This window comes from Dendrobates tinctorius, unplaced genomic scaffold (assembly GCF_039654945.1).
Source record: "Dendrobates tinctorius isolate UK_male_01 unplaced genomic scaffold, ASM3965494v1 ptg000143l, whole genome shotgun sequence".
NCBI lineage: Eukaryota > Metazoa > Chordata > Amphibia > Anura > Dendrobatidae > Dendrobates > Dendrobates tinctorius.
Window position 1 is genome coordinate 12,868,173 of NW_027361810.1, and position 26,048 is coordinate 12,894,220.

The window sequence follows — 26,048 nt, forward strand, 5'->3', positions numbered from 1 at the left end:
GGGACGCCCAGAAGTTTTCAAAATTGGGTTACAGGCAGTAAACTACAAATTAATAGACTAATGATGACATCGCAAGACTCAAATGACCGCTGCAGCCAATCACTGATCCAATGATGAAGGTCACATGGCCACTCAGACCAATGACTGCCTGCAGCGGTCACGCAAAATAAAAGTTAGTAAGTGGACGCTGCTGGAACGGCGGAGACCACGGGAGTGCAGAGGATGAAATAAGAATTTTTTCTTTTATATTTTACAGCATGTTTTGACTTCAACCCAATTTTGAAACCTTTATGGACCACTCCCTTTAGTTTTCCTTTTACTGTTTCACAGCCAATCAGCATCCCCCGCGGACGGGGCATTTTATAACCTTCGATAACCAAAATAAATGACCACATTCTTGGCGAGAGCCTCAGATTACACAGCAAAAGGACACAACGACGGGAAGTAAAAAATCTTATAAAACCAAAGAGACCACAGAGATAAATTAAAAGGTTCATAAAGATTTGACAAATTGTGTAAGTGTTTCCTCTCTTCCCCGCCACGTAGTTTTTTGGGTTTTTTTTTGGAAAATAAAAAAAGAAAAACACACAACACAGAGGTCCGATGGGCCCCAGCAATGCGTCCTTCAGTTTGTGAGCAAGTAGTAGAAGCAGCAATGGTGGCGGAGTGCGTGCGGGAAGCACAAAGCACCAGGCTGCTGGTGGTCCATTATTGAAGGGGGATGTCCCCTCGCGTCCAACCGCACGTCAGTCTGTTCGCCATGGCCGTAGGCCTCGTACAGTAATGGGGACCTTACGGAGGTGCCACGAAGGCCTTGTACCTGGCACCTGCTGCAGTGTCCGGGTAAAGCAGTCTGAGGGTCTCTGAGGTCCCTGGACCACGTGTGGCCTCACAATTGTGGTCAGGTGCTATTTCCCTGTTCCTGCTCGAATAACAGCATGGCCAGCTGCGACCGAGAGCCCAGTCCTTCAAGATTACTTTGCACGCACCGATGGTAGATTTCCTCGCTGAGCCGCGGGTTACAGGCCCGCGTGCGATAGGGCTGGAGGAGTGCCGGCTCCACAGCCCGGAAAATATGGAGCCCAGAGTAGCGAATAAACATCTCGTAGATGTCTAGCATCTCCAAGATCTCCTCGTTCTCTTGGGCATCGGCAGCCATTTTTGTTCTGGCCGCCATGTAGTCAGCGTTGTAGAAACAAGCTTCGTCGAAAAGATCTCTGTCAAAGTGGCCAGCGTCCCGGACAAGTTCCAGAGTCCCTGATGGAGACTGCTGCCCGTGCTCCGACACCTCAGGGTTATAACCTTGGAAGTGAATGGGGAAGAAGACCTGCCAGTTGTTGATGGTGTTCATCCGGCAGCGGTTGAGGAACTCTATGCCAACGCGGCTGCCGACACCTGCGAGGAAGAAGAGTGTGTCCACCGGGTGTTTCTTGGAGATGATGTCCATGAGCCGAATCTGAGAAGGAGCGTCAGTCTTCACACTGATCCATGGGATCTTGACGTCGTGGTTCTTGCGCTCATACACGGCGATTTGGCTCTTGACTTGGCTGAAGATGTCGTTTTGGCTGACCTGCTGAGCTTGGAAGGGGTCGTAGATGAAGAGCAGGGTGAGAAGAGAGTTCTCGTTGCCTTGGATGTCCACAAAGGCCTGTAGGAAGCGCGCCGCATGTTCCTTGTCCTGAGCAGTCAGGGGGAGGATAATGTTGATGCGGCTGGCTTCCGTCACATAAGGCATCGGGATGATCTCCACCTCGCTCAGCGGACGGACCAGATGGACCCTCTTGGTTATGGAGCGGCTGTGACCCTTCTGAGTCACCAGCTCCAACTGGAGATCCAATGTGTATTCCATGCCCCGCGTCGGATCGAAGCGGCGGTAGCCATTCAGAAGCTGCTGCTTTCGTACGTGCAGCACCGGTTGGTATTTACGGTTTAACTCGTCGACGGCTGTGCTGATGACATCGGTCACATCGGCAAGGTCGGCCCCTATGAGCTCACACTTTGGAGAGTCATCGATGCAAGAGAAGGTTTGGTCCTCGGTGAAGTAATCCCACTTCAAGACTTCAAAGCGTGTCCGGGGCTGGAATGGCCGATTGATCCCGAGGGGCCATGTGGCCGACTGCTCGCCCTCCACAGTCAAGCTGCTTGTGTTCTGGATCTCACGCTGCAAACAGACAAGAGGCACAGAATCAATAGATCAGTCCGAGCCGCGCACATATCAAGAAAATCACATCTAGGACGGCGCATGCACAATCCAGGGATAAAAAAAAAAAAAAAAAAAATGGTAACCTTAGGAGCATTAGTCCGATGATGTAAAACCATATCAATATTGGGTATCTGCAGTACACACAGTCTGACATTAGGGGGCACTATTGCATAAATATTAGAATTTATTTATAAAAAAAAAAAAGGGGAGGTGGGAAATATAAAGAAAAATTAGAGTACACCACAGATTAAAAAGTGATGATTTCTTATAACCACATCATATAATGGAGGCAGAAGAAGCAGTAACTTTTTTATTAGTGGAACAATTTTATGGGCTGTGTGTACAGAGTAATTTACAATCCTTCGAAAAATATGTAAAAAAAACCCCAAAACAATAAGTTTAGATTGTAAAGGGCTAAGATCGAGAGGGGGGGGGGGGTGCACGTGGTACTATCCTCAGGGTCTCTAAAGAAAAGCACACCTACTAACTCAGCAGTAAATAATATTCTGGCGCCTGGAGCCACCACTAGGGGGCGCTTACTGCATGCGGACTAATGGGAGCTGTAGGAATCTGCATGGAGTGAGCTCCCTCTAGTGGAGGCTTCCGGCAGATAGAAGTTTAGGGCGTATCTCCCATGGCTGTTACAGCATATCTGACGAGTACACATTAACCCCTCCCTCCCCGGCAGCGAGGCTTACAATCTAATTTTAATAAATCTCAATTTCTAAGAGGCCGGGTGACTTGGGATGGCCGATGACGATTCTATTGCACGGTTCTGATGGTGGACAGGATCCCTGGTAAGCTGCACAATTATCAAGCTGATTGAAAAGTGAGAAGTGCTGGAATCCGTCATCGCCGGCTCTGCATTCCATACATGGCGACAGCTGCAAAAACCGGTTGTGCGGGTTGTTCGGGGACAGATCCGGTCCCTTGTGTGTGATGGGTCGGAGGGTTCGGTATTGTATGGCAGCGCACCGGAGAGGAGAGCTCGGCATTACAGAACAGCACGGCATGTGCAGCTTGCTTTGCCAGTTAACCCTTTAAATGACGAATATATATGTGACGGGCAGATGACATTTCTGCCATTACCTTGTGCCGTGACGGATATAGCCATCACAATAGGCTCAGGGGAGCCGACCTTACCCTCCAGATTACGGAAGAACAACTAATACACACACACACACACACACACACACACACACACACACACACGGGCTCCTGCTGCCACTGAAGGGATTGGAGATCTCTCTGATCCTGGCAGGTTACAGTGTTATTCCCCACAATCACAATTTTTTTTTTACAAAGCGCAGTAGATGCGTATATAGTTATTATACAGACTATGCGCAACGTGGGCGCAGGACAAACTGGATCTGCCCCTCTGTGCCGCCAGCCTCATACACCAAATTGCAGTCTTATGGTTACCTGCTAAAAACCACATTTCAGCAGCACCCTGCTTCTCCTCGGTGCTGCAGAGCTTCCTTCCCTCTCTCCTGTGCTCATGACCAACCCTAACTCGGGAGTTATCGTAAAGCTAATCTAGTGAAGCATTCACCTCATGTCTCTTCGCCTGTGTGAATTTACATCATTAGCCGGCTTCCCTCCGAGCGCCACTCTCCTGCACTCTTCCACAAAGGAGATAGTAATTACCAAGCAGTGCTAATCTTGAGACAAGAAGGGCTGTGGGTTTTTTTGCTTGCTGCTGACAGATTGAAGATGGGAATCTATAAATGCTGCTCTATTGATGCATACAGCAGAATATGGCCTTCTGTCATATGCATCAACGGATGAAAAATATGGAACTTCACATCAATGATCTCTCATGAGCCAGCAGTAAAGCACGACGCCTCTCAATCTCACTCTTCTCAGCCCCCCCATGTATACAGCCCCTCCTGCAATATCTCTCTCATCTCGGCCCCCTGTATACATCCTCATCATGCAGTAAATCACACCTCTCTCAGCCCCCTATATACAGCCAATTTTATGGTACATATCTCCTGTCAACCCCCTGTACATAGCCGCACCCTGCAGTACTTGACTGCACAGCCACTCAATATACAGCCCCATCCTGCAGTACATCTCTCTTCTCAGTCCCCTGTACACAGCACCATCTGGCAGTATATTTCTCCTCCAAGTCCCCTGTACAGAGCCCCACCCTGCAAGTATAGCTTTCCTCTTAGTCCCATGTACACAGACCCATTTTATGTAACACTCACAGGCAGTAATATTTGGAAACATCCCTGGTTGATAAGGGATAAAATACTTGTTATTTTAAAAATTGATCAGTGTGGAAATGAGCAGATATAAGCTAAATACGGTAGCTCTCAAGCACAGGATATTTTTCCACTACTGAGCTCAAAATCCCCTGTACAGACAAAAGAAATAATAGAATTTTATCTGCCTGTAGTCACCACTAGGGGGAGCACATTGCAAACAGAAATGACACATGTATGCTCCTCATCACCACCTAGTGGCAACTGTAGGCAGCTCATATCTTTACCATTTTCCTTCATGCAGAATCAGCCTTGGAGGTGCCCTACTGACGCCACTCCTCACCTGTAGCTGCTCTATTTCTTGGTATGTCTTCTCCAGTTCCAATTGAGCAAAGTGTTTATGCAGGCGATACATCTGCACCGGGTCCAGGACGGGGTGGGCTGTGAAAGCGTGCTTGAGTCGGGGGTCACTCTCTTTTTCAGGGTCCATGTTCTTCCCCAGTTCAAAGTAACGATAGCGAATTCCCTGCAAACAAAGCCGATGTGGGTCAATAAGCGCAGCTGCATATAATGCTACAACACAAGAGTCCCAGTTTGAAGTATTATAGTAGTTCTATTCTTACACATAGGGGGCAGTATTATAGTAGTTATATTCTTGTACATAGGGGGCAGTATTATAGTAGTTATATTCTTGTACATAGGGGGCAGTATTATAGTAGTTATATTCTTGTACATAGGGGGCAGTATTATAGTAGTTATATTCTTGTACATAGGGGGCAGTATTATAGTAGTTATATTCTTGTACATAGGGGGCAGTATTATAGTAGTTATATTCTTGTACATAGGGGGCAGTATTATAGTAGTTATATTCTTGTACATAGGGGGCAGTATTATAGTAGTTATATTCTTGTACATAGGGGGCAGTATTATAGTAGTTATATTCTTGTACATAGGGGGCAGTATTATAGTAGTTATATTCTTGTACATAGGGGGCAGTATTATAGTAGTTATATTCTTGTACATAGGGGGCAGTATTATAGTAGTTATATTCTTGTACATAGGGGGCAGTATTATAGTAGTTATATTCTTGTACATAGGGGGCAGTATTATAGTAGTTATATTCTTGTACATAGGGGGCAGTATTATAGTAGTTATATTCTTGTACATAGGGGGCAGTATTATAGTAGTTATATTCTTGTACATAGGGGGCAGTATTATAGTAGTTATATTCTTGTACATAGGGGGCAGTATTATAGTAGTTATATTCTTGTACATAGGGGGCAGTATTATAGTAGTTATATTCTTGTACATAGGGGGCAGTATTATAGTAGTTATATTCTTGTACATAGGGGGCAGTATTATAGTAGTTATATTCTTGTACATAGGGGGCAGTATTATAGTAGTTATATTCTTGTACATAGGGGGCAGTATTATAGTAGTTATATTCTTGTACATAGGGGGCAGTATTATAGTAGTTATATTCTTGTACATAGGGGGCAGTATTATAGTAGTTATATTCTTGTACATAGGGGGCAGTATTATAGTAGTTATATTCTTGTACATAGGGGGCAGTATTATAGTAGTTATATTCTTGTACATAGGGGGCAGTATTATAGTAGTTATATTCTTGTACATAGGGGGCAGTATTATAGTAGTTATATTCTTGTACATAGGGGGCAGTATTATAGTAGTTATATTCTTGTACATAGGGGGCAGTATTATAGTAGTTATATTCTTGTACATAGGGGGCAGTATTATAGTAGTTATATTCTTGTACATAGGGGGCAGTATTATAGTAGTTATATTCTTGTACATAGGGGGCAGTATTATAGTAGTTATATTCTTGTACATAGGGGGCAGTATTATAGTAGTTATATTCTTGTACATAGGGGGCAGTATTATAGTAGTTATATTCTTGTACATAGGGGGCAGTATTATAGTAGTTATATTCTTGTACATAGGGGGCAGTATTATAGTAGTTATATTCTTGTACATAGGGGGCAGTATTATAGTAGTTATATTCTTGTACATAGGGGGCAGTATTATAGTAGTTATATTCTTGTACATAGGGGGCAGTATTATAGTAGTTATATTCTTGTACATAGGGGGCAGTATTATAGTAGTTATATTCTTGTACATAGGGGGCTGTATTATAGTAGTTATATTCTTGTACATAGGAGCAGTATTATGGTAGTTATATTCTTGTACATAGGGGCAGTATTATAGTGGTTATATTATTGTACATAGGAGCAGTATTATAGTAGTTATATTCTTGTACATAGGGGGCAGTATTATAGTAGTTATATTCTTGTACATAGGGGGCAGTATTATAGTAGTTATATTCCTGTACATAGGGGCAGTATTATAGTGGTTATATTCTTGTACATAGGGGCAGTATTATAGTGGTTATATTCTTGTACATAGGGGCAGTATTATAGTAGTTATATTCTTGTACATAGGAGCAGTATTATAGTAGTTATATTCTTGGATATAGGAGGCAGTATTATAGTAGTTATATTCTTGTACATAGGAGCAGTATTATAGTAGTTATATTCTTGTACATAGGAGCAGTATTATAGTAGTTATATTCTTGTACATAGGGGCAGTATTATAGTAGTTATATTCTTGTACATAGGGGCAGTATTATAGTAGTTATATTCTTGTATATAGGAGGCAGTATTATAGTAGTTATATTCTTGTACATAGGGGCAGTATTATTGTAGTTATATTCTTGTACATAGGGGCGGTATTATAGTAGTTATATTCTTGTACATAGGAGCAGTATTATAGTAGTTATATTCTTGTACATAGGGGCAGTATTATAGTAGTTATATTCTTGTACATAGGAGCAGTATTATAGTAGTTATATTCTTGTACATGGGTGAACTTAAATAGAAAACTCCAGGAAAGCTGTCATGTTTGTGTATAAATCTTGAGCTTTCCTAATAGGATTTCCTCCGTTCCGATAAGTGCAGCTCTTGCTCTTCCCCCCCGTACAACCGTCCGAATGTATTTGCTGCCGACCGCCTGTACGTCTTGCAAAGCCACCTTATAATCCTCGTACAGTGCATGATCCAAGGCTGTGAGCTGAGAAAACAGCGGCTTTCTTCTCCTCCTACACAGTGAGGGGCACGGACCTATAGTTCCTGACGCAGGCAGACATTTACGTTATCTGCATCCATTCACATTATGTTAAATATTAACCGTGTCATTACCAGGGCTCAGACAATGCTGGGTCTTGTGTACCCCGGACTAATGTTGACATCAGTGCTGCAGCCTTCTGCAATGTTTAATGTACTTTTTAACTTTTGCAGAGGAAATTTCAGTAAGTTTTGGCAGAGTTCCTTCCTCCAGGTCTTACCTCATACTCCTCCAAGCAGTTGACGTGGGTGTAATCGATGATGCATCTCCCCAGCCACTCGTCAGGCCGAGCGCTGAGGATATCGTTGCGGCAGCTTTCCAAATGCGGCTGCAGCTTTTTCAGTAGACTTCTGGAGAGGAGATACCCGAACCCACCATAGCAGTACCTCCCCTCGGTGTCACCACCGATGAACTCCTCGGGCCGACCCAGGTACAAGTCCGCATCGAGGCTTAAATGCGCGGCAAGCTTGGCGATCCGGTGAGCCTCGGTGTAAGTGTCGTCCTGCACGAGGAAGAACCAGTCGTACTCCTGGACGAAATGGTCCAGCAGATGCTTCACCGTCTGGTACATGTTCCAGATGGGCCGGTCATCTCCATGGGTCACCACCGTCATGCCGTGCGGGAGTTTTCGGCCACGCATGCCCGTGAAGTAGACAAGCTTCTCCAGCCGGTGGCCTAGGGTCCGGTTGACCGCTACCGCTAGGGTGTTCAGGGTGGTCTTGGAGGTCAAGACGCCAACAAATAGTCGCTCTCGGATGCCAAGTTCTGTGCTGATGTAGCGAGACCTACAACCAGGGGGAAAGAAAGAACGAAAAGTTGAGATGGCTGTCAGAAAGTTTTGGAAATTGCAACCAGTTTAAATAATTTTAACTAAACCAAGACCTTCTAGTAGTCTAGACCATTGGTGGCCACGTCAGCGACTCCTGAGTTACTTCCACTAATCCAGACAACTAATAAATAGGTTCATCCTCCCAGTAGCTTCCCTAGTAACGCTTCTCCTCCTGTCTCCTGCCGAAGCGGTGATAATGGCGGGCATCATCTCTGCAATCATCTCGTAAAGCTTACACAAAATTCAGAAGTTTTGCGTTAAATTCCTCCTTTCACCTGCGGTGGCACTGTTGCAAAAGTTAAACACTTTGTGCCACCGTTCACAGACGATCACTGGTGATCGCAGCTATTTTTCTCCCAAAGGATCCAAAATGGTCAACCGCATTAAGACAAAGTTCTGAAGTTCTGGAGATGTGTTCCAACCATTCTCCTAAATGACTGACAAGCGCAATAGAAGAAGCCGCTTACGCCGAGTGATCTTACAAGCCCCGAGAGTGGATTACAGGCTCTTCAGTCCACCCTGTCAATCACAGAGCCCAATTATTTCAAGTGCTTGAATTTTTTCACATTCCCTTTGTTGAGACGACCTCGGTTCCAGACGGAGCAGAATTAAGAATCGCGCAGAAGAGCCGGACTCGCAGTAAAGTCCTGCTGACAGGAGCCTCAGATGTGGCATTGACAAGGTCGGACCCGAGTAGTAATTAGTTTACCCTCTAATCTCCGCTCGTTAATAGCTGGGGGAGGATTATATATATATATATATATATATATATATATATATATATATATATATATATCTATATCTATCTCTCTCTATCTCAATGTGTGTATGTGTATTTATGTATGTCCGGGATTGGCATCCGCACCGTCGAAGCTACAGCCACAAAATTTGGCACAGTCACACGTCTGGATACCGAGAGCGTCATAGGCTATGTTGTGAGGCGAAAGTTTAACCCCGCGTGTTCCATTTCACCAAACAATTTTGCCCCTATCTACATACTGGGGAAAAAAGTGAAAGGAAAAGTGTTGGAGGCAAATTGACAGCGGCCCGATGTGAACAAGGGGGACTGAAAGAATGAGAGCGATGGCGCCAAAGAGTATATACCGTACAGTTGCTAAGGTGGGGCCCTGACATGGGATACTCAACACACACGGGGATATGAACACACACACAAAATGCGCCACACACTACTACGTGCTTCACCACATATACCACCCTCAGCACACATTTCACCACACATACACCAACCTCGCCACATAAAAGTCGAAACACACAAGTCGCCACTCAAAACTCGCCACGCTGTCCCAGAGCTGTTTAAAAGATGAAAAATGAGCTGCGATTGGCTGCTATCAGCAACAGTTTTCTTTGTAGACAGTTGTGGTAACTGAGGCCGATTATTCTTATCATTTCTATGGTTTTATCGTCCTTCTGTAAAGCTGGAAATAACACAATTTATTACCGTGCCAACACAGACCACCCTCTGACACAGACTGCAGGGGGAGCCCAGTATCACACAGGAGAGGATTAGATACACAGCTCAGCAGTCAGTATCACACAGGATAGGATTAGATACGCAGCTCAGCAGTCAGTATCACACAGGGTAGGATTAGATACACGGCTCTGCAGACAGTATCACACAGGAGAGGATTAGATACACAACTCAGCAGTCAGTATCACACAGGATAGGATTAGATACAGGGCTCAGCAGGCAGTATCACACAGGAGAGGATTAGATACACAACTCAGCAGTCAGTATCACACAGGAGAGGATTAGATACACAGCTCAGCAGTCAGTATCACACAGGAGAGGATTAGATACCCAGCTCAGCAGTCAGTGTCACACAGGATAGGATTAGATACACAGCTCAGCAGTCAGCATCACACAGGATAGGATAAGATACACAGCTTTTATATATATATATACACCGTATTTTTCGCTTTATAAGACGCTCCGGATTATAAGACGCACCACAATTTTTGAGGAGAAAAATAAGAAAAAAATATTTTTTAATAAAATGGTGGTGCCTCTTATAATCCTTGCATCTTATTGCTTACCGGGGTTGGTGGCTGCGGTGTAGAGGGGTCCCAGGCTCGCTGCTGGAGGAGGCAGGCGTGGAGTGATGCTGCAGTCCGCATTCAGGGATGAGGGGGGGCTCCGATGTGTGCTGTTGCTGCTGCAGAGTCTTGTGCTGGTGTCAGGTTTCTCCACTTGTCCGGCGGTTGGAGGCCGGTCCTGCGGGTGCTCCGGTGCGGCGTTGTGTGCCCATCGATGCCCGGGGCTCTGCCGACATTGTTCGACAGACCAGAGCCCCAGCATTTCCTCGGTTCCCTGTATATGTGCGCTGAAGTGCCGGTAAAAAAAAAATGGCCGCCGGCGCGTGCGCAGATGGGATCTCGGGACCAGTTCTCGAGAGATGAGATCTGAAATCTCATCTCTCGAGAGCTGGGTCCCGAGATCCCATCTGCGCACGCGCGGCGGCCATTTTTTTGCAGGCACCACCGCGCGCACACAGGGAACCCAGGGAAAATGGCCGCCGGCGCGTGCGCAGATGGGATCTCGGGACCCACCTCTCGAGAGATGAGATTTCAAATCTCATCTCTCGAGAACTGGGTCCCGAGATCCCATCTGCGCACGCGCCGGCGGCCATCTTTTTACCGGCACACAGGGAACTGAGGAAATGCCGGGGCTCTGGCCTGTCGCACAATGTTGGCAGAGCCCCGGGCATCGACGGGCACACAACGCGGCACCGGACACACCCGCAGCAGCGGCCAGAAACCGCCGGACGCCCCCGATCACAGCCTAGGTAAGGCATGTCCGCTTTGTAAGACGCACCCCTGTTTTCCCCCCAAATTTTGGGGAAAAAAAGTGCGTCTTACAAAGCGGAAAATACGGTATATATATATATATATATATATATATATATATATATATATATATATATATATATATATGTGTATATACAGTGCCTACAATTAGTATTCAACCCCCTGCAGATTTAGCAGGTTTACATATTCGGAATTAACTTGGCATTGTGACATTTGGACTGTAGATCAGCCTGGAAGTGTGAAATGCACTGCAGCAAAAAAGAATGTTATTTCTTTGTTTAATTTTTTTTTAAATTGTGAAAAGTTTATTCAGAGGGTCATTTATTATTCAACCCCTCAAACCACCAGAATTCTGTTTGGTTCCCCTAAAGTATTAAGAAGTATTTCAGGCACAAAGATCAATGAGCTTCACATGTTTGGATTAATTATCTCTTTTTCCAGCCTTTTCTGACTATTTAAGACCCTCCCCAAACTTGTGAACAGCACTCATACATGGTCAACATGGGAAAGACAAAGGAGCATTCCAAGGCCATCAGAGACAAGATCGTGGAGGGTCACAAGGCTGGCAAGGGGTACAAAACCCTTTCCAAGGAGTTGGGCCTACCTGTCTCCGCTGTTGGAAGCATCATCCGGAAGTGGAAGGCTTATGGAACTACTGTTAGCCTTCCACGGCCTGGACAGCCTTTGAAAGTTTCCTCCCGTGCCGAGGCCAGGCTTGTCCGAAGAGTCAAGGCTAACCCAAGGACAACAAGGAAGGAGCTCCGGGAAGATCTCATGGCAGTGGGGACATTGGTTTCAGTCAATACCATAAGTAACGTACTCCACCGCAATGGTCTCCGTTCCAGACGAGCCCGTAAGGTACCTTTACTTTCAAAGCGTCATGTCAAGGCTCGTCTACAGTTTGCTCATGATCACTTGGAGGACTCTGAGACAGACTGGTTCAAGGTTCTCTGGTCTGATGAGACCAAGATCGAGATCTTTGGTGCCAACCACACACGTGACGTTTGGAGACTGGATGGCACTGCATACGACCCCAAGAATACCATCCCTACAGTCAAGCATGGTGGTGGCAGCATCATGCTGTGGGGCTGTTTCTCAGCCAAGGGGCCTGGCCATCTGGTCCGCATCCATGGGAAGATGGATAGCACGGCCTACCTGGAGATTTTGGCCAAGAACCTCCGCTCCTCCATCAAGGATCTTAAGATGGGTCGTCATTTCATCTTCCAACAAGACAACGACCCAAAGCACACAGCCAAGAAAACCAAGGCCTGGTTCAAGAGGCAAAAAATCAAGGTGTTGGAGTGGCCTAGTCAGTCTCCTGACCTTAACCCAATTGAAAACTTGTGGAAGGAGCTTAAGATTAAAGTCCACATGAGACACCCAAAGAACCTAGATAACTTGGAGAAGATCTGCATGGAGGAGTGGGCCAAGATAACTCCAGAGACCTGTGCCGGCCTGATCAGGTCTTATAAAAGACGATTATTAGCTGTAATTGCAAACAAGGGTTATTCCACAAAATATTAAACCTAGGGGTTGAATAATAATTGACCCACACTTGTATGTTTAAAATTTATTAAAATTTAACTGAGCAACATAACTTTTTGGTTTGTAAGATTTATGCATCTGTTAATAAATCCTGCTCTTGTGTGATGTTTGAAGGCTCTAACTTATTTGCATCTTATCAAACCTGCTAAATCTGCAGGGGGTTGAATACTACTTGTAGGCACTGTATATATATATATATATATATATATATATATATATATATATATATATATATATATATATATATACACACACACACAAACAATATGGTAAACGCTGTCCTGGAAGTAAAAGCTTCCGAGGTGTAAGGATTACGGTCCGGGTTCTCTACAATGAGTCATCGCGGAGAAAACAGCTGTCGGAAGAAGCAAAAAAGGAAAAATTTAAGGTTCTTTTATTAATATCATCCCTAAATTGGTCACAGCAGGTCAGGACCCCACAACAACGGACCTAGTTATCCGGGCTGGACATACGGGGGCATCTAGAGGCTTCATATATATGGCAAAGTCATTATGCCGCCATGTTGGAGACCCTATAATTAGGGCTCTGCATGGCAAAACATTAAAATAGGGGGGGAAGCCAGCACTGCTTAAGGTTAGAACGCATAAATTGAAGTGCATATGCACATAATATCCAGCTGTATTCAAAAATGAGATATTTAGCAAAAAAATTGATCAATTCAATTGAGCCACCCCGCCGCGCCAAGGCAATCTCATGTGGGGGGTCCTACTCTACATTTATAATAAATACTGTGCCATTACGGCCTCCTAAGAGCGTGACCACATCAAGTGCAATCTGTACCTGAACATTACTGGATCGCTCCCATGAAGCAAGTGCAGATGAAGGCCAACCAGGTCTGAACACAGACATATCAGGATTGACCTCCACACATTGCCAGACCAGCAAACATAGATGAAGGGCGATATTGGCCCAGACACAGGTGCACAATTAAATAAAGCTTGGGGCAGGGCGGGGCTGCCGTGTGTGTGCACAGCAGCCTAGATCCATCATAATGAACACAGAAAAATTATAGCGGACATAGCCAAGCGTGCACGGCAACAGTGGTGGTGAGCCACAAACCAACAACAAGAAAATAGGGGGGGAAGCCAGCACTGCTTAAGGTTAGAACGCATAAATAGAAGTGCATATGCACATAATATCCAGCTGTATTCAAAAATGAGATATTATGCAAAAAAATTGATCAATTCAATTGAGCCACCCCGCCGCGCATGTTCAGACCTGGTTGGCCTTCATCTGCACTTGCTTCATCTGGCTTCATGGGAGCGATCCAGAAATGTTCAGGTACAGATTGCACTTGATGTGGTCATGCTCTTAGGAGGCCGCAATGGCACAGTATTTATTATAAATGTAGAGTAGGACCCCCCACATGAGATTGCTTTGGCGCGGCGGGGTGGCTCAATTAAATTGATCAATTTTTTTGCTAAATATCTCATTTTTGATACATACAGCTGGATATTATGTGCATATGCACTTCAATTTATGCGTTCTAACCTTAAGCAGTGCTGGCTTCCCCCCCTATTTTCTCATGGCAAAACATTCCCACCTAAAAGTCAATATAGGTCCAAGAAATATAGAACGTTTCCATTATCAGGGGAAACCTTTACAAAGTGTTCCCAGCTGAAGACCACCCCATCTGTGAGCCCTTATATACGGGCCCCAATACATTTCCAGTGGTCCGCATCAAGATCAGGGGGTGTATGATCTTTAATGGGATGCAAAGAACAACTATTATAAATAATAGCGCCACTCTTGTCTGCAGGCTGTGTGTGGTATTGCAGCTCAGCTCCATTCGCTTCAACTGAGTGGAGACGTACTACCAGACACAACCTGTAGGAAAGGGTGGCGCTGTTTTGCTTTTTTTTTGTAAGAAGGCAGCCATGGTTTTTAATCCTGGACAACCCCTGTCAGCACCTCACTACTTGGGGATACTCATTAATGCTTCCAAGGTCTCCCAGAATTGTACATAAGAAAGAACGGCTGATGACTATGACGTCCGACTGTGAAGTGTGACGCAGCCCGGCTCTGCCGCACTTTACCCCCAGCTCCGCGGCACATGAGCCCTTCGAATGGATTTTGCAGCACTCGCTCCCCTTTATCGGCGCCGTGCATTTTTATTGGCTCACGTCTGCGTTCACGTCTCGTTGTACCGGCGCTTATAAAGTCATTTTGTTCCAGGGCCGCAGCACGTACCCCAGAGAGAGGGAGGAGACGACGGGATTAGACCGCGCAGAGACAGGAGCCATAGTGTAAGATACCAGGCCGTATCCGCGCCGCCCTCCTCCCCGCAGAACAATCACCTGTCTGTACCGAGCAGCACCTCGAGTAAACCCCAGTTATATATAGAGGCGGCTCGCGGGCCGGGAGAATCTATAGAGATGGCAAACATTGAGGCAGCCAATTCTACCCCCAAAAAATGCGGCATTACAGAGTGTCCCTTTAAGAAAACCATTAACCCTTTAGTTCCACATTGAGACTACTCTGCCCTTTCTGGGTGATATCAGTGTACCGCCAATACTACAGAAGCGGTAATACCTCACTTCTCCTGTGGGGGTGCTTCAAGGACAGTCCCCTACAGATTACAGTTGATGGGGGGGCCAGCAGTGGATTTATTCAGTGATCCCTTGAAATCCTAAGAACAAAAGGATCCACCGTGCCAATTCCCTCATTACAGCGGGGGTGGGACGCTGCTTCCCCTTCATTCTTATGGTCAGCGGTGGTCCAAGATGTCAGCGCTCGCTCCACGATCATAAAAAATATAGAAAAACGTAAGAGCGGCAATGATGGACAATACTACAGAAGCCAAATGAACATGCTGGGAGTTGTAGTTCTGCAATGCTAGGAGATCAATTACTAGATCACCAACGATGGGAGATCTTTCCTAGATCACTTTCCAGCTTCAGGTATAACGTCCCCATTACCCAGTATAGAATAGATTCGCTTTTATCTACTTTCATAAATTCAGGCAATCGCTTAAATTGCAATTTCTCCAATGTGGAGATGGGAAAAAAATATCTCAGCAAATATCTGGTGAAAATGGCTGCTGTCGGGACCCATAAAGGTCTGGTCCTAGGAAAGCCGGTGCTGGCTGCGGATTGCTCATTCATCAGGAGTCTGCGGAGATTCGGTCATCTCTGTTTTAAGGGAATGCAATTTAAGCAATTGCCCAATATTTATGAAAGAAGATATAAAGTAAAATGACAGAGTCTTGTAAGCCAGAGAATCTCTTGATGCTGCAATACCACAACCTCCAGCATGCCCCCGATAACCTGCGGCTGTCAGGGTTTGCTGAGACTTGTAGTTCTGCTACAGCAGGAAGGTCCCTGGCTGGAGATGCTTGATGCAAACCCTCAGCCTCGGAGAACGCTCCTCTCCACCAGTGTTAATAACCGGCCCGGTGTGGGCTCCGCGCTCGCCCACCGTTCACTACGTGGCACAGCTGCACAGTTATTTATAGACCAAAAACCGCTCACGGCGACGTACGAGAAGGTCACATCTGACAAAAGGGATCTGGCCCGCGCCGATGATCGCCGCCGCGGCATCACAACAATAGGACGGTGCAGATCATGCAGAGATTATAACCACGACACATCTGGATCTGCGCCGACGGGCGAAATTAAAGGGCCGGCGAAACCAAAGCCAACAACGGATTAATGCACATTAGCGTTATAGTAGTAGCCAGTCACGACCCAACACCGGAGAAACCGTCCCACCGAAGAGCAGGGATACGGCTGATAACAGGGAGCAATAGTTACATCTGCCGCGTGATATGAGGATGGAGGAGAAGGCTGATATTTAGGATAAGTGTCCGTCGTCTTATCTGTTGGACTCTTATCCCTCCATATATTTGGGCACAATAATGGGGCAGCAGCCGTCAGCCAGCGCTACGTTACATCTGTGCGCACGTTAAAGGGATTGTACAGACGTAGGAAAACATGGCTGATATTTTATAGGTTCGCCAGTTAGGAGCCAGGAATGATTAGTGCTGACATTATAACGAAGGGCATCATTCATCCAGCTTTATATCCAGAGCAATCTGCCGCTGCGAGGCATGCTGGGAGTTGTAGTTTTGCAGCAGCTGAGCAGCCACATGTTGGAGGCCATCTTTCCTGCTATATTAATACTTCTGTAAAGCGATAAGCGCAGGCTTCCATGCACCGCTCAGAGTCTCCCTGACATGTACACTAAGTGCATGAGCGTCTTGTGAAGAACTTTCTTACTCTGAAAAGAGAAAATTTCTATCATAAATCTGAACAAGATGTGAAGACCGAGGGTTCGAGAACAATCACCGTCTTTGATCTTCAGGTTAATAGTTTATTGTTCCAATTAGCTGCAGGCGAAACACAAAGCATCTGCCGGAAAACCAGAAAATGTGCAGCCGACCGATGGGGGAACCGCTGCACAGTGATATCCTCAAGTGTTAATGGGAGAAATACGTACGGGAAAGGGTTAATCTGTGCCACTGTCCACATTACATTACTGATCCTGAGTTACCTCCAGTATTATACTCCAGAGCTGCACTCACTATTCTGCTGGTGCAGACACTGTGTACATACATTACATTACTGATCCTGAGTTACATCCTGTATTATACCCCAGAGCTGCACTCACTATTCTGCTGGTGCAGTCACTGTGTACATACATTACATTACTGATCCTGAGTTACCTCCAGTATTATACTCCAGAGCTGCACTCACTATTCTGCTGGTGCAGTCACTGTGTACATACATTACATTACTGATCCTGAGTTACCTCCAGTATTATACTCCAGAGCTGCACTCACTATTCTGCTGGTGCAGACACTGTGTACATACATTACATTACTGATCCTGAGTTACATCCTGTATTATACCCCAGAGCTGCACTCACTATTCTGCTGGTGCAGTCACTGTGTACATACATTACATTACTGATCCTGAGTTACCTCCAGTATTATACTCCAGAGCTGCACTCACTATTCTGCTGGTGCAGTCACTGTGTACATACATTACATTACTGATCCTGAGTTACATCCTGTATTATACCCCAGAGCTGCACTCACTATTCTGCTGGTGTTGTCACTGTGTACATACATTACATTACTGATCCTGAGTTACATCCTGTGTTATACTCCAGAGCTGCACTCACTATTCTGCTGGTGCAGTCACTGTGTACATACATTACTGATCCGGAGTTACATCCTGTATTATACTCCTGTTAGGAACGGCGGAACGCACGAAATAAAAATAATAAAGTGCGTTCGCCGCTCGGCGTCCACCGTGCAGTAGGTGATATAACCGCTGCTAGATGGTGGCAGAGACAATATGGTGATTATGCACACGGGTTAAACGTCACCCGGAGTGTGCAGGACGGGCTCTGTTCACACACAGAGGAGCCGCAACAAAAGATACAAAACACTGAACCTGTTTGTGTCACAGGCTTCAGGTAGAATACATAAAAACGGTCACAGGAGTAGCCCAAGATGGCGGTACTAAGTCCTTCTAGACCTACCGTTAGTGACAGAGTATAGCATCGCAGCCGCGAACGCTCAAGTGGGCTGCTACTGCAGCGCGGCGTGGATACTGCCACTCAACAACACCGCTATGGCGCAAGCGCAATGTCGGACGCTAGAAGCTGTGCCTATGGAGCAATAGCGCACTGGTACTGGTAATAATCCCTCACACACGCGTATTATCAGAGGGAAGGGGTTTCAAATGAGTCAGTCATTCACCAGATCATGCATCCATCAACATTCACACAGCAGCAAGTATGACTATACTAGCGCATGGCGGAACGGCCATGCGTGCTTTTTATAGCAGACGGGACCTTCCGGAAGCCTCCAGATCTCCGAGATGGACCAATGAGATCTGGAGCAGGACCTGAGCACATGACTCCCGATCTCCAATGGGAGATCGTTCCATGAGCATGCTCAGATGATTGAATGAAGGACTTAGCCTCAGGAGAGAGATTTGCTGCAAGGCAATCTCTTCTGCATTCTCCTCTGCAGTAGATAAACAGCAGGAGACTGCAGAATGTGAGGGTCTGGATTCCTGTATAGTAACCGCAGAAATCTGACTCCTAACAACTCCAGAGCTGCAGTCACTATTCTGCTGGTGCAGTCACTGTGTACATACATTACATTATTGATCCTGAGTTACATTCTGTAATATACCCCAGAGCTGCACTCACTATTCTGCTGGTGCAGTCACTGTGTACATACATTACATTACTGATCCTGAGTTACATCCTGTATTATACTCCAGAGCTGCAGTCACTATTCTGCTGGTGCAGTCACTGTGTACATACATTACATTACTGATCCTGAGTTACATCCTGTATTAGCCTCCAGAGCTGCACTCACTATTCTGCTGGAGAAGTCACTGTACATTGACAGAAAGCTGCCAATCAGTGGTGGAGGTGTGTGGTCACAGCAGTTGACTAGGAGACACCAGTCATTAGTCCTGTAGTGACAAACTACTGCTGGCAGAACACTGATTTTGTTGAAACAGCAACACTCAGTCCAGTAAGTGACATCACTGGAATCAGGGTCTCAGCCCCTACATCATGCTGCTTTCGGATTACATAGCAAATATCTACTGACAAATTCCATTTAAAAAGACGTTCCGTCACCTTAGTAAGTGATGGCATATGACTTATTTATGCTGCCACTCTTTGTTAGGGGTCGAAGCGCAGGTTTCCATCACGATTCTTAGAGACATTAGCCAAGAGCAGTGACGCCTTCCCCCAAACTCACTGACACCTGACCTTTCCCCGCACGTCATCATGCCCTGCACAGGGATGGGGCCGTGTGTTGCACAATGGGCCCTAACTTTCAAGATCTGGCAGATTTCCCAGAAGTCAAATCTACAGTTTCCGGAGAGTTAAGTCGATTACTAGTGTATGCCAGGAAAATATAGTGGCAATATCCCTTTAAGCTTATCAGTCCTGGCAGCAGGTTGGGCTCAGTACAGATTGTGAGAGATCTCAAGATTGCTTATCACCCATTCAGCAAAGTCTCACTGGGAGGGCAGAGGATGGCACCGGAAGGCAGAGGATGGCACCGGAAGGCAGAGGATGGCACCGGAAGGCAGAGGATGGCACCTCCACAACATGATGTTTCAGCAGATAGGAAGCCACAGGCAGCTTCAACCATGTGAAACTATGTGGAAACTCAGCTCAGCTACATCTGCAAGTGGTCAGTCAGCAGCGTGCTGCCTGCTGCGCAGTGTCAGCCGGAGCCACGAGCAGCTCAGCAGGCTGTTCTTACAGAGAACACAGGACAGGACCAATCCACCATTTACACAGTTATCACCTTCCATCCTACAATTCCAGAATAACAGTATAGACTGACACCAGCGACTGGCAGGGCTGTAACTTTATAACCATACAGATCTATGCCGACATGGGAAATATCGGAAGGCCTTTTATCCAGCACGATAGGATATCTGGCGGCTTAGATATGGCCCCAGCAATCATCACTATTTATGCGGTTTATGGTCTGAGGTTCACAGACCACAAAACCAAAAATCGATGAAGGTTCTTCATCTCCGGAGTGTCAATGGGCACAATTACAATGAAATAATGTAACGCCTCATTTGTCCTGCAGGGGCGCTGCTGGGAAACAAACCTTGTTCTCAAAAATCCACCTTGGATTGTACTGCAAGCTGAAGAACGTACTATGGCTCTTGGCTACATTGTATCTTAAACTCCAGTCACCACCAGAGCAGCATCAAGCAAAGCCTGTGCAGACATGAAAGGAGACTTGAGACTGATCTTGTCACAAAGTCCCAATCAGATGCCCACGCTTAGCTAGAGCAGGGTCCACTGGACCCCCAACTACCGGCCCCATAATGCACGAGACATGAAGATAATGTCAAATCAGATATCGCCCGACATCTCCCAGGATGCAGTGAAGCAGACAGATCCAGGAGGTTTGGGGTTAACGTTGCTGCAGCCATCAGGAGTTCTCTGCATTTCACCTTTTGTTCCCTGTGCACAGACTGGCAGGGGCAGCCCGCTAACAGGGGGCTGAGAATTCAGAGATGAGGGCAATGCCAGGTTAATCCTGGAGGTAAAAGAAAGTGACATTACAGAGCGAACAGCGGTGGTCAGATACAATGGGTTTAGCAAGGGCTGCTGGAGCCCCCTATGAAGTGGGAACAGCGAGGAGGCTATTAAGTGACCCGATAAGTGCCAGGCGGTGAACTCAAAGGGGGAGCGGCACCTTGTACAGGGGAAAGTCCAGCTCCGCTTTATCACATAATTACCAGCGACTGACAGCAAATCTAAGGAGCAGCAGCAGTCACAAGGGTTCAGGTGGAGGCAGATTTCTAAGAAATGGATTCAAGTTCTGCTTGCTGTCAGTGAATGAGAACAAACACCAAGGATTCCAAAATGATCTTATGTCCTGAAAACTGCAACAATGTATCAGTCAGTGCAGGTACGACTTCACAGTAAGATCGTAGGAAACCTGTAGCGAAGCAGCAAGGTCATCGACAATCACAGGGAACTGGAATCTTTGCCACAAATGTATCAGATTCCAAATATTTCAAATAGACCGAATACAAAAGTTGCAAACGCTCAGCTGTGAAAAGTATTCGGCTCTGTTCACATTAGGAGCAGTCAAATTGAATAAAGTGATTCGCTGCAAAACAGAATCAGAGGCAAAAAGCGGACCCCATAAGTGGGACCCTATTGTATCACTAAACTAAGTGTCCGAATGGGCCAGTGAGCGCAGCCCTATATCTGGAAAGGTTTTCAGCCTCTGGATGCAAATCATTCACCGACAACAAAAAGAGTGCTTGAGAATAGTGAAAAATAGACAAAGTATTAAGAAGTTGCAGAACGTGTCATTATACGAGCGTCGATAAATGCAGACCACCGCCATCAGCCGCAGCCAATAATAAAGTCAGAGAAATGGATTTTGATTGAGCACATTGCCCCCCATGGTTCCCCGGTGGCAGCAGGACGGATTCCTGGAATTACCTGGTAATCGCTCGGACATGTGTTCTCACTTAGACGTAAGCTCCTGACTAGCTGCTGGTAACAGATGACTGAGCGGCCATTACTAATGATCAGCCCTCCATATGTAACCCATAATCTGCAGACTGTGAACCCGACCCCCAGAAGTGAGAGTCAAGGTCAACGCCAAGGGATAAGGCTGCCTGTACAATGGGAACAGACAAGTACGGGGCGAGAGCTTCCCCTAATGGTCCCTGTACCCATCACTATGGCATCTACGACCTGTGTCCGATTCCCAGACTCAACTCCCCACAGACCAGTATTAAGAGGCCAGGTTGGATTGGTTTGCCTGCTTGCTGACAGTTTCTAGATAAACCGGTTTCAATTAGGCCCGTAAATACACAGTCTGTATTCTTAAAGGGCCAACTAGATTTTTGCTTAATCTGCTGCCATGTATTGCAAATCCGAGTTCAATCCTCTTCCACTAATGAAGTTCTTCAACTTTCTGATACAAGTTGGTTTCATTTCCTTACAACCTTTAAGAGCTTTCCTTCCGGTCAGTGAATAAGAGCAGCCTTTATACATCTAAAATCATGTCCTTACAGAATGCTTATCACAGCTGAAGGTTTGTTACAGTTGCATCCAGTCTGACCAACCAATTGTTATCTAAATACAAATCTTTAGGAAGTTGCAGAAGTTTTCATTCTTCAAGGATTAACGGTATATTCTGACTTTAGAATGTGAAGGTACAGCACCACAATATACCAACATTTTGAGATTGTTGGTGTCTTAAGGGCATGTCACACTAAGAGATATCGATAGCAATATCGCTATAACTAGTGACGTTATAGCGATATTGCTAGCGATATCTCTGTGTCTGATACTTACCAGCGACCGGCTCCCCCGCTGGTTATCGCTGATCGCGCGAGAACGTCCAGGACTGTTTCTCGTCGTCTGCTTCCTGCGGTGCTTCCTGCTGTGACGACGAGCGACGCGTGGAGCCAGGCGGGAGGACGCAGGATCGCCTGGTGTGACAGGTAAGTAGCGATCCCCGTCCCCAGCGATGTCGCTGGTGAGATCTGCCTATGTGGCAGCTCACTAGCGACCACTTAGCGATGCACCAGCGATCCTGACCGCGTCATATCGCTGGTCGGGATCGCTGGTACATCGCTAAGTGTGACAGTACCTTTAATCTAGAGATTGGGGATCTGCAGGCTCCCAACTGTTGAAGAACGCAGTCTCATGGAAAATAACTGGCAGTGAGGAGCCCTGCTCTCGCGATCATTGGAGGTCTCAATGGCCAGACCCCAATGATCAGCCATTTTTCTCCTATCATAAGGATAGGGGACAACTTGCTACTTGTGAACATAGGACCCTAGACCCCAATCAATCCGAACAGTGACGAATGACTAATTTCAGACTAATTTAATTTCCTTCTATGATGGTATTACTGATTGGGTGGATCAAGGAAATGCTGTAGATATAGTATATCTTGACTTCAGCAAAGCATTTGACAAAGTCTCTCATACAATCCTTATTGAAAAAATGACTAAGTATGGAATGGACAAGGCAACTGTTAGGTGGATTCATAACTGGCTTAGTGATCGGACCCAAAGAGTGGTCGAAATGGCTGCACATCCAGTTGGAAGAATGTCTCAAGTGGGGTACCACAGGGCTCTGTCCTGGGCCCTGTATAGTTCAACATCTTTATCAACGATTTAGATGAAGGAATTGAGGGTAAACTGATTAAATTTGCTGATGACACAAAGCTAGGAGGGATAGCTAATACTAGAGAAGAGAGAGAGAGGATTCAAAAAGATTTAAATAAACTGGAGAAGTGGGCAGCAACTAATAGAATGGTTTTTAACAGGGAGAAATGCAAAGTACTACATCTGGGGCAATAAAAATGAAAAAAGCATATATAGAATGGGAGGAATAGGGCTAAGTGACAGCACATGTGAAAAAGACTTGGGTATACTAATAGATCACAGACTGAATATGAGTCAACAGTGTGATGCAGCAGCAAAAAAGGCAAATGCAATTCTAGGATGTATTAACAGAAGCATACAGTCTAGATCACGTGAAGTAATTATTTCTCTCTACTCCTCTTTGGTCAGACCTCATCTGGAATATTGTGTCCAATTTTGGGCACCACATTTTAAAAAAGACATCAACAAACTGGAGCAAGTTCAGAAAAGAGCGACCAGAATGGTGACCGGTCTGCAAACCCTGTCTTATGAGGAAAGGTTGCAGGATTTGGGAATGTTTAGTTTGCAAAAGAGAAGACTGAGAGGAGACTTAATAGCTGTCTACAAATATCTAAAGGGCTGTCACATTGTAGAAGGATCAACTTTATTCTCATTTGCACAAGGAAAGACTAGAAGCAATGGGATGAAGCTGAATGGGAGGAGACACAGATTAGATATTAGAAAAAACTTTTTGACAGTTAGAGTGATCAATGAGTGGAACAGGCTGCCACGAGAAGTGGTGAGTTCTCCTTCAATGGAAGTCTTCAAACAGAGGCTGGACAGACATCTAACTGGGATGATTTAGCGAATCCTGCTTTGAGCAGGGGGTTGGACCAGATGGCCCAGGAGGTCCCTTCCAACTCTACGATTCTATGAATACGGACCAGCTGCACTTCTTCCACACAGCTGTGCAGAGAATCCGTGAAGCAGATGCAGCAGTTCCACTAATGCAGGGGCTGCCCATCGGCTCTCTGTTTCAGGGTGGGGGGGGGGTGGTGTAAGTTTTTCTTGGAAGTTAGACCCCCTCTAATTATAGGAAAATGGTGTACGTGTTTACTTTGAGGTGGGAATACCCCTTTAAGACCTCCCAGATCAGGACTTGGACCTATGTGGTTCCTTTGCTGCTGTAGGTAGAGAGGTTCTAAGAAATGTTGCAGTTTAGACGGGACCCTACTGTAAAGTAAGGAAACCGCCAGCAGGAAGTCATTAAAGCTAATAGGAAACATCTTCATTGTAGCAGAAGTTTGTGTAAATTAGGCCCCTGACGACAGACACGGTGTTCCCATTTACTAATACTACATCTGCCCACCCTCACTTTATAGCTCCCTGTAATCTCATGTGAGCATGGAAAGAGTTAATAATAATAAATTTTATTTCTATAGCGCCGACATATTCCGCAGCACTTTACATTTCGGAGGGGATTTGTCCAGACAATAGACATTACAGCATAACAATCACATAGATCAAAACAGATACCAAGAGGAATGAGGGCCCTGCTCGCAAGCTTACAGTCTATGAGGGAAAAAGGGAGACACGAAAGGTGGGTGGTAACAATTGACCTGATTGTATGGACCAGCCATAATGTTAAGTGTGTAACAGTACAGACACAGAGGGCTAATGGATGCATAAAGCATGTGGGAACATGATGCGGGAACCTGGTTATGGTAAAAACTTTTGGCTGTGCCACACAGGGATAGATTAGGTTAATGTGTTGAGGCGATAGGCCAGTCTGAATAAATGAGTTTTCAGGGCACACTTAAAATTGTGGGGATTGGGGACTAATCGTATTGACCTGGGAAGTGCATTCCAAAGAATTGGCGCAGCACGTGTAAAGTCTTGGAGACGGGAGGGGGAGGTTCTGATTATTGAGGATGCTAACCTCAGGTCATCAGCAGAACGGAGGGCGCGGGTAGTGTGGTATACTGAAACAAGGGAGGAGATGTAGGGTGGTGCTGAGCCATGGAGGGCTTTGTGGGTGAGGGTAATAAGTTTATACTGAATTCTTGAGTGGATGGGTAGCCAGTGTAATGACTGGCACAAGGCAGAGGCATCGGTGTAATGATTGGTGAGGAATATGATCCTGGCTGCAGCATTCATTTGTTAATGTAAAACAGTAAATGTAAACAGTTAATGTAAACAGTAACACGGAAACTATCCACAATGGCTGAAGTTCTAAAAATGTCAATGTCAGAGGCGCTGAAAGGGAGAGTGACAGCGGAGGAAGACATTATAGTGCCGCCATGCCACAGCGCCGCGTCCCTCCCCATCTCTAGGAAAGCCAGAGTCACAGTCACATCTCTGAGCAGTCTTCTTTTTGTTGCATCTTTGTCGAGGAAAGCTGGGTGACAACCAATGTGGCTACCAATAAAGTATTGTATAGTATAGCACATGCCACAGGCTGAACCTCTCACCTGATACTGTGTAGTACACCGCTATTCAAGCAGCCGTTCAGAAATCTGGGAAAGTTGGGTAGATACTGAAGGAAGCAAGAACTCTGCTGCATACGAGAACAGCAGAGGAGAGCCTACAGAATACTTAAAAGGGAATCTCGGTAGGATAAACCCTCCTAAGCCGTATACATGCACATA

The 26,048-nt window shown here is 45.8% G+C and overlaps 1 protein-coding gene across 1 annotated transcript in view; it reads right to left on the bottom strand.

Moving 5' to 3' along the window:
• Nucleotides 1-440: 440 nt before the first annotated feature.
• The window catches only part of CHPF (chondroitin polymerizing factor), a 29,996-nt gene continuing 4,388 nt past the window's right edge, over nucleotides 441-26,048 (bottom strand). The window contains exons 2-4 of the mRNA XM_073545481.1: nucleotides 7,775-8,339; nucleotides 4,757-4,939; nucleotides 441-2,161 (exon numbers count right to left, since the gene is read on the bottom strand). Coding sequence (XP_073401582.1) covers nucleotides 902-2,161; nucleotides 4,757-4,939; nucleotides 7,775-8,339 — 2,008 coding nt within the window. The 3' untranslated portion in view covers nucleotides 441-901. The remainder of the gene's footprint in view (nucleotides 2,162-4,756; nucleotides 4,940-7,774; nucleotides 8,340-26,048) is intronic.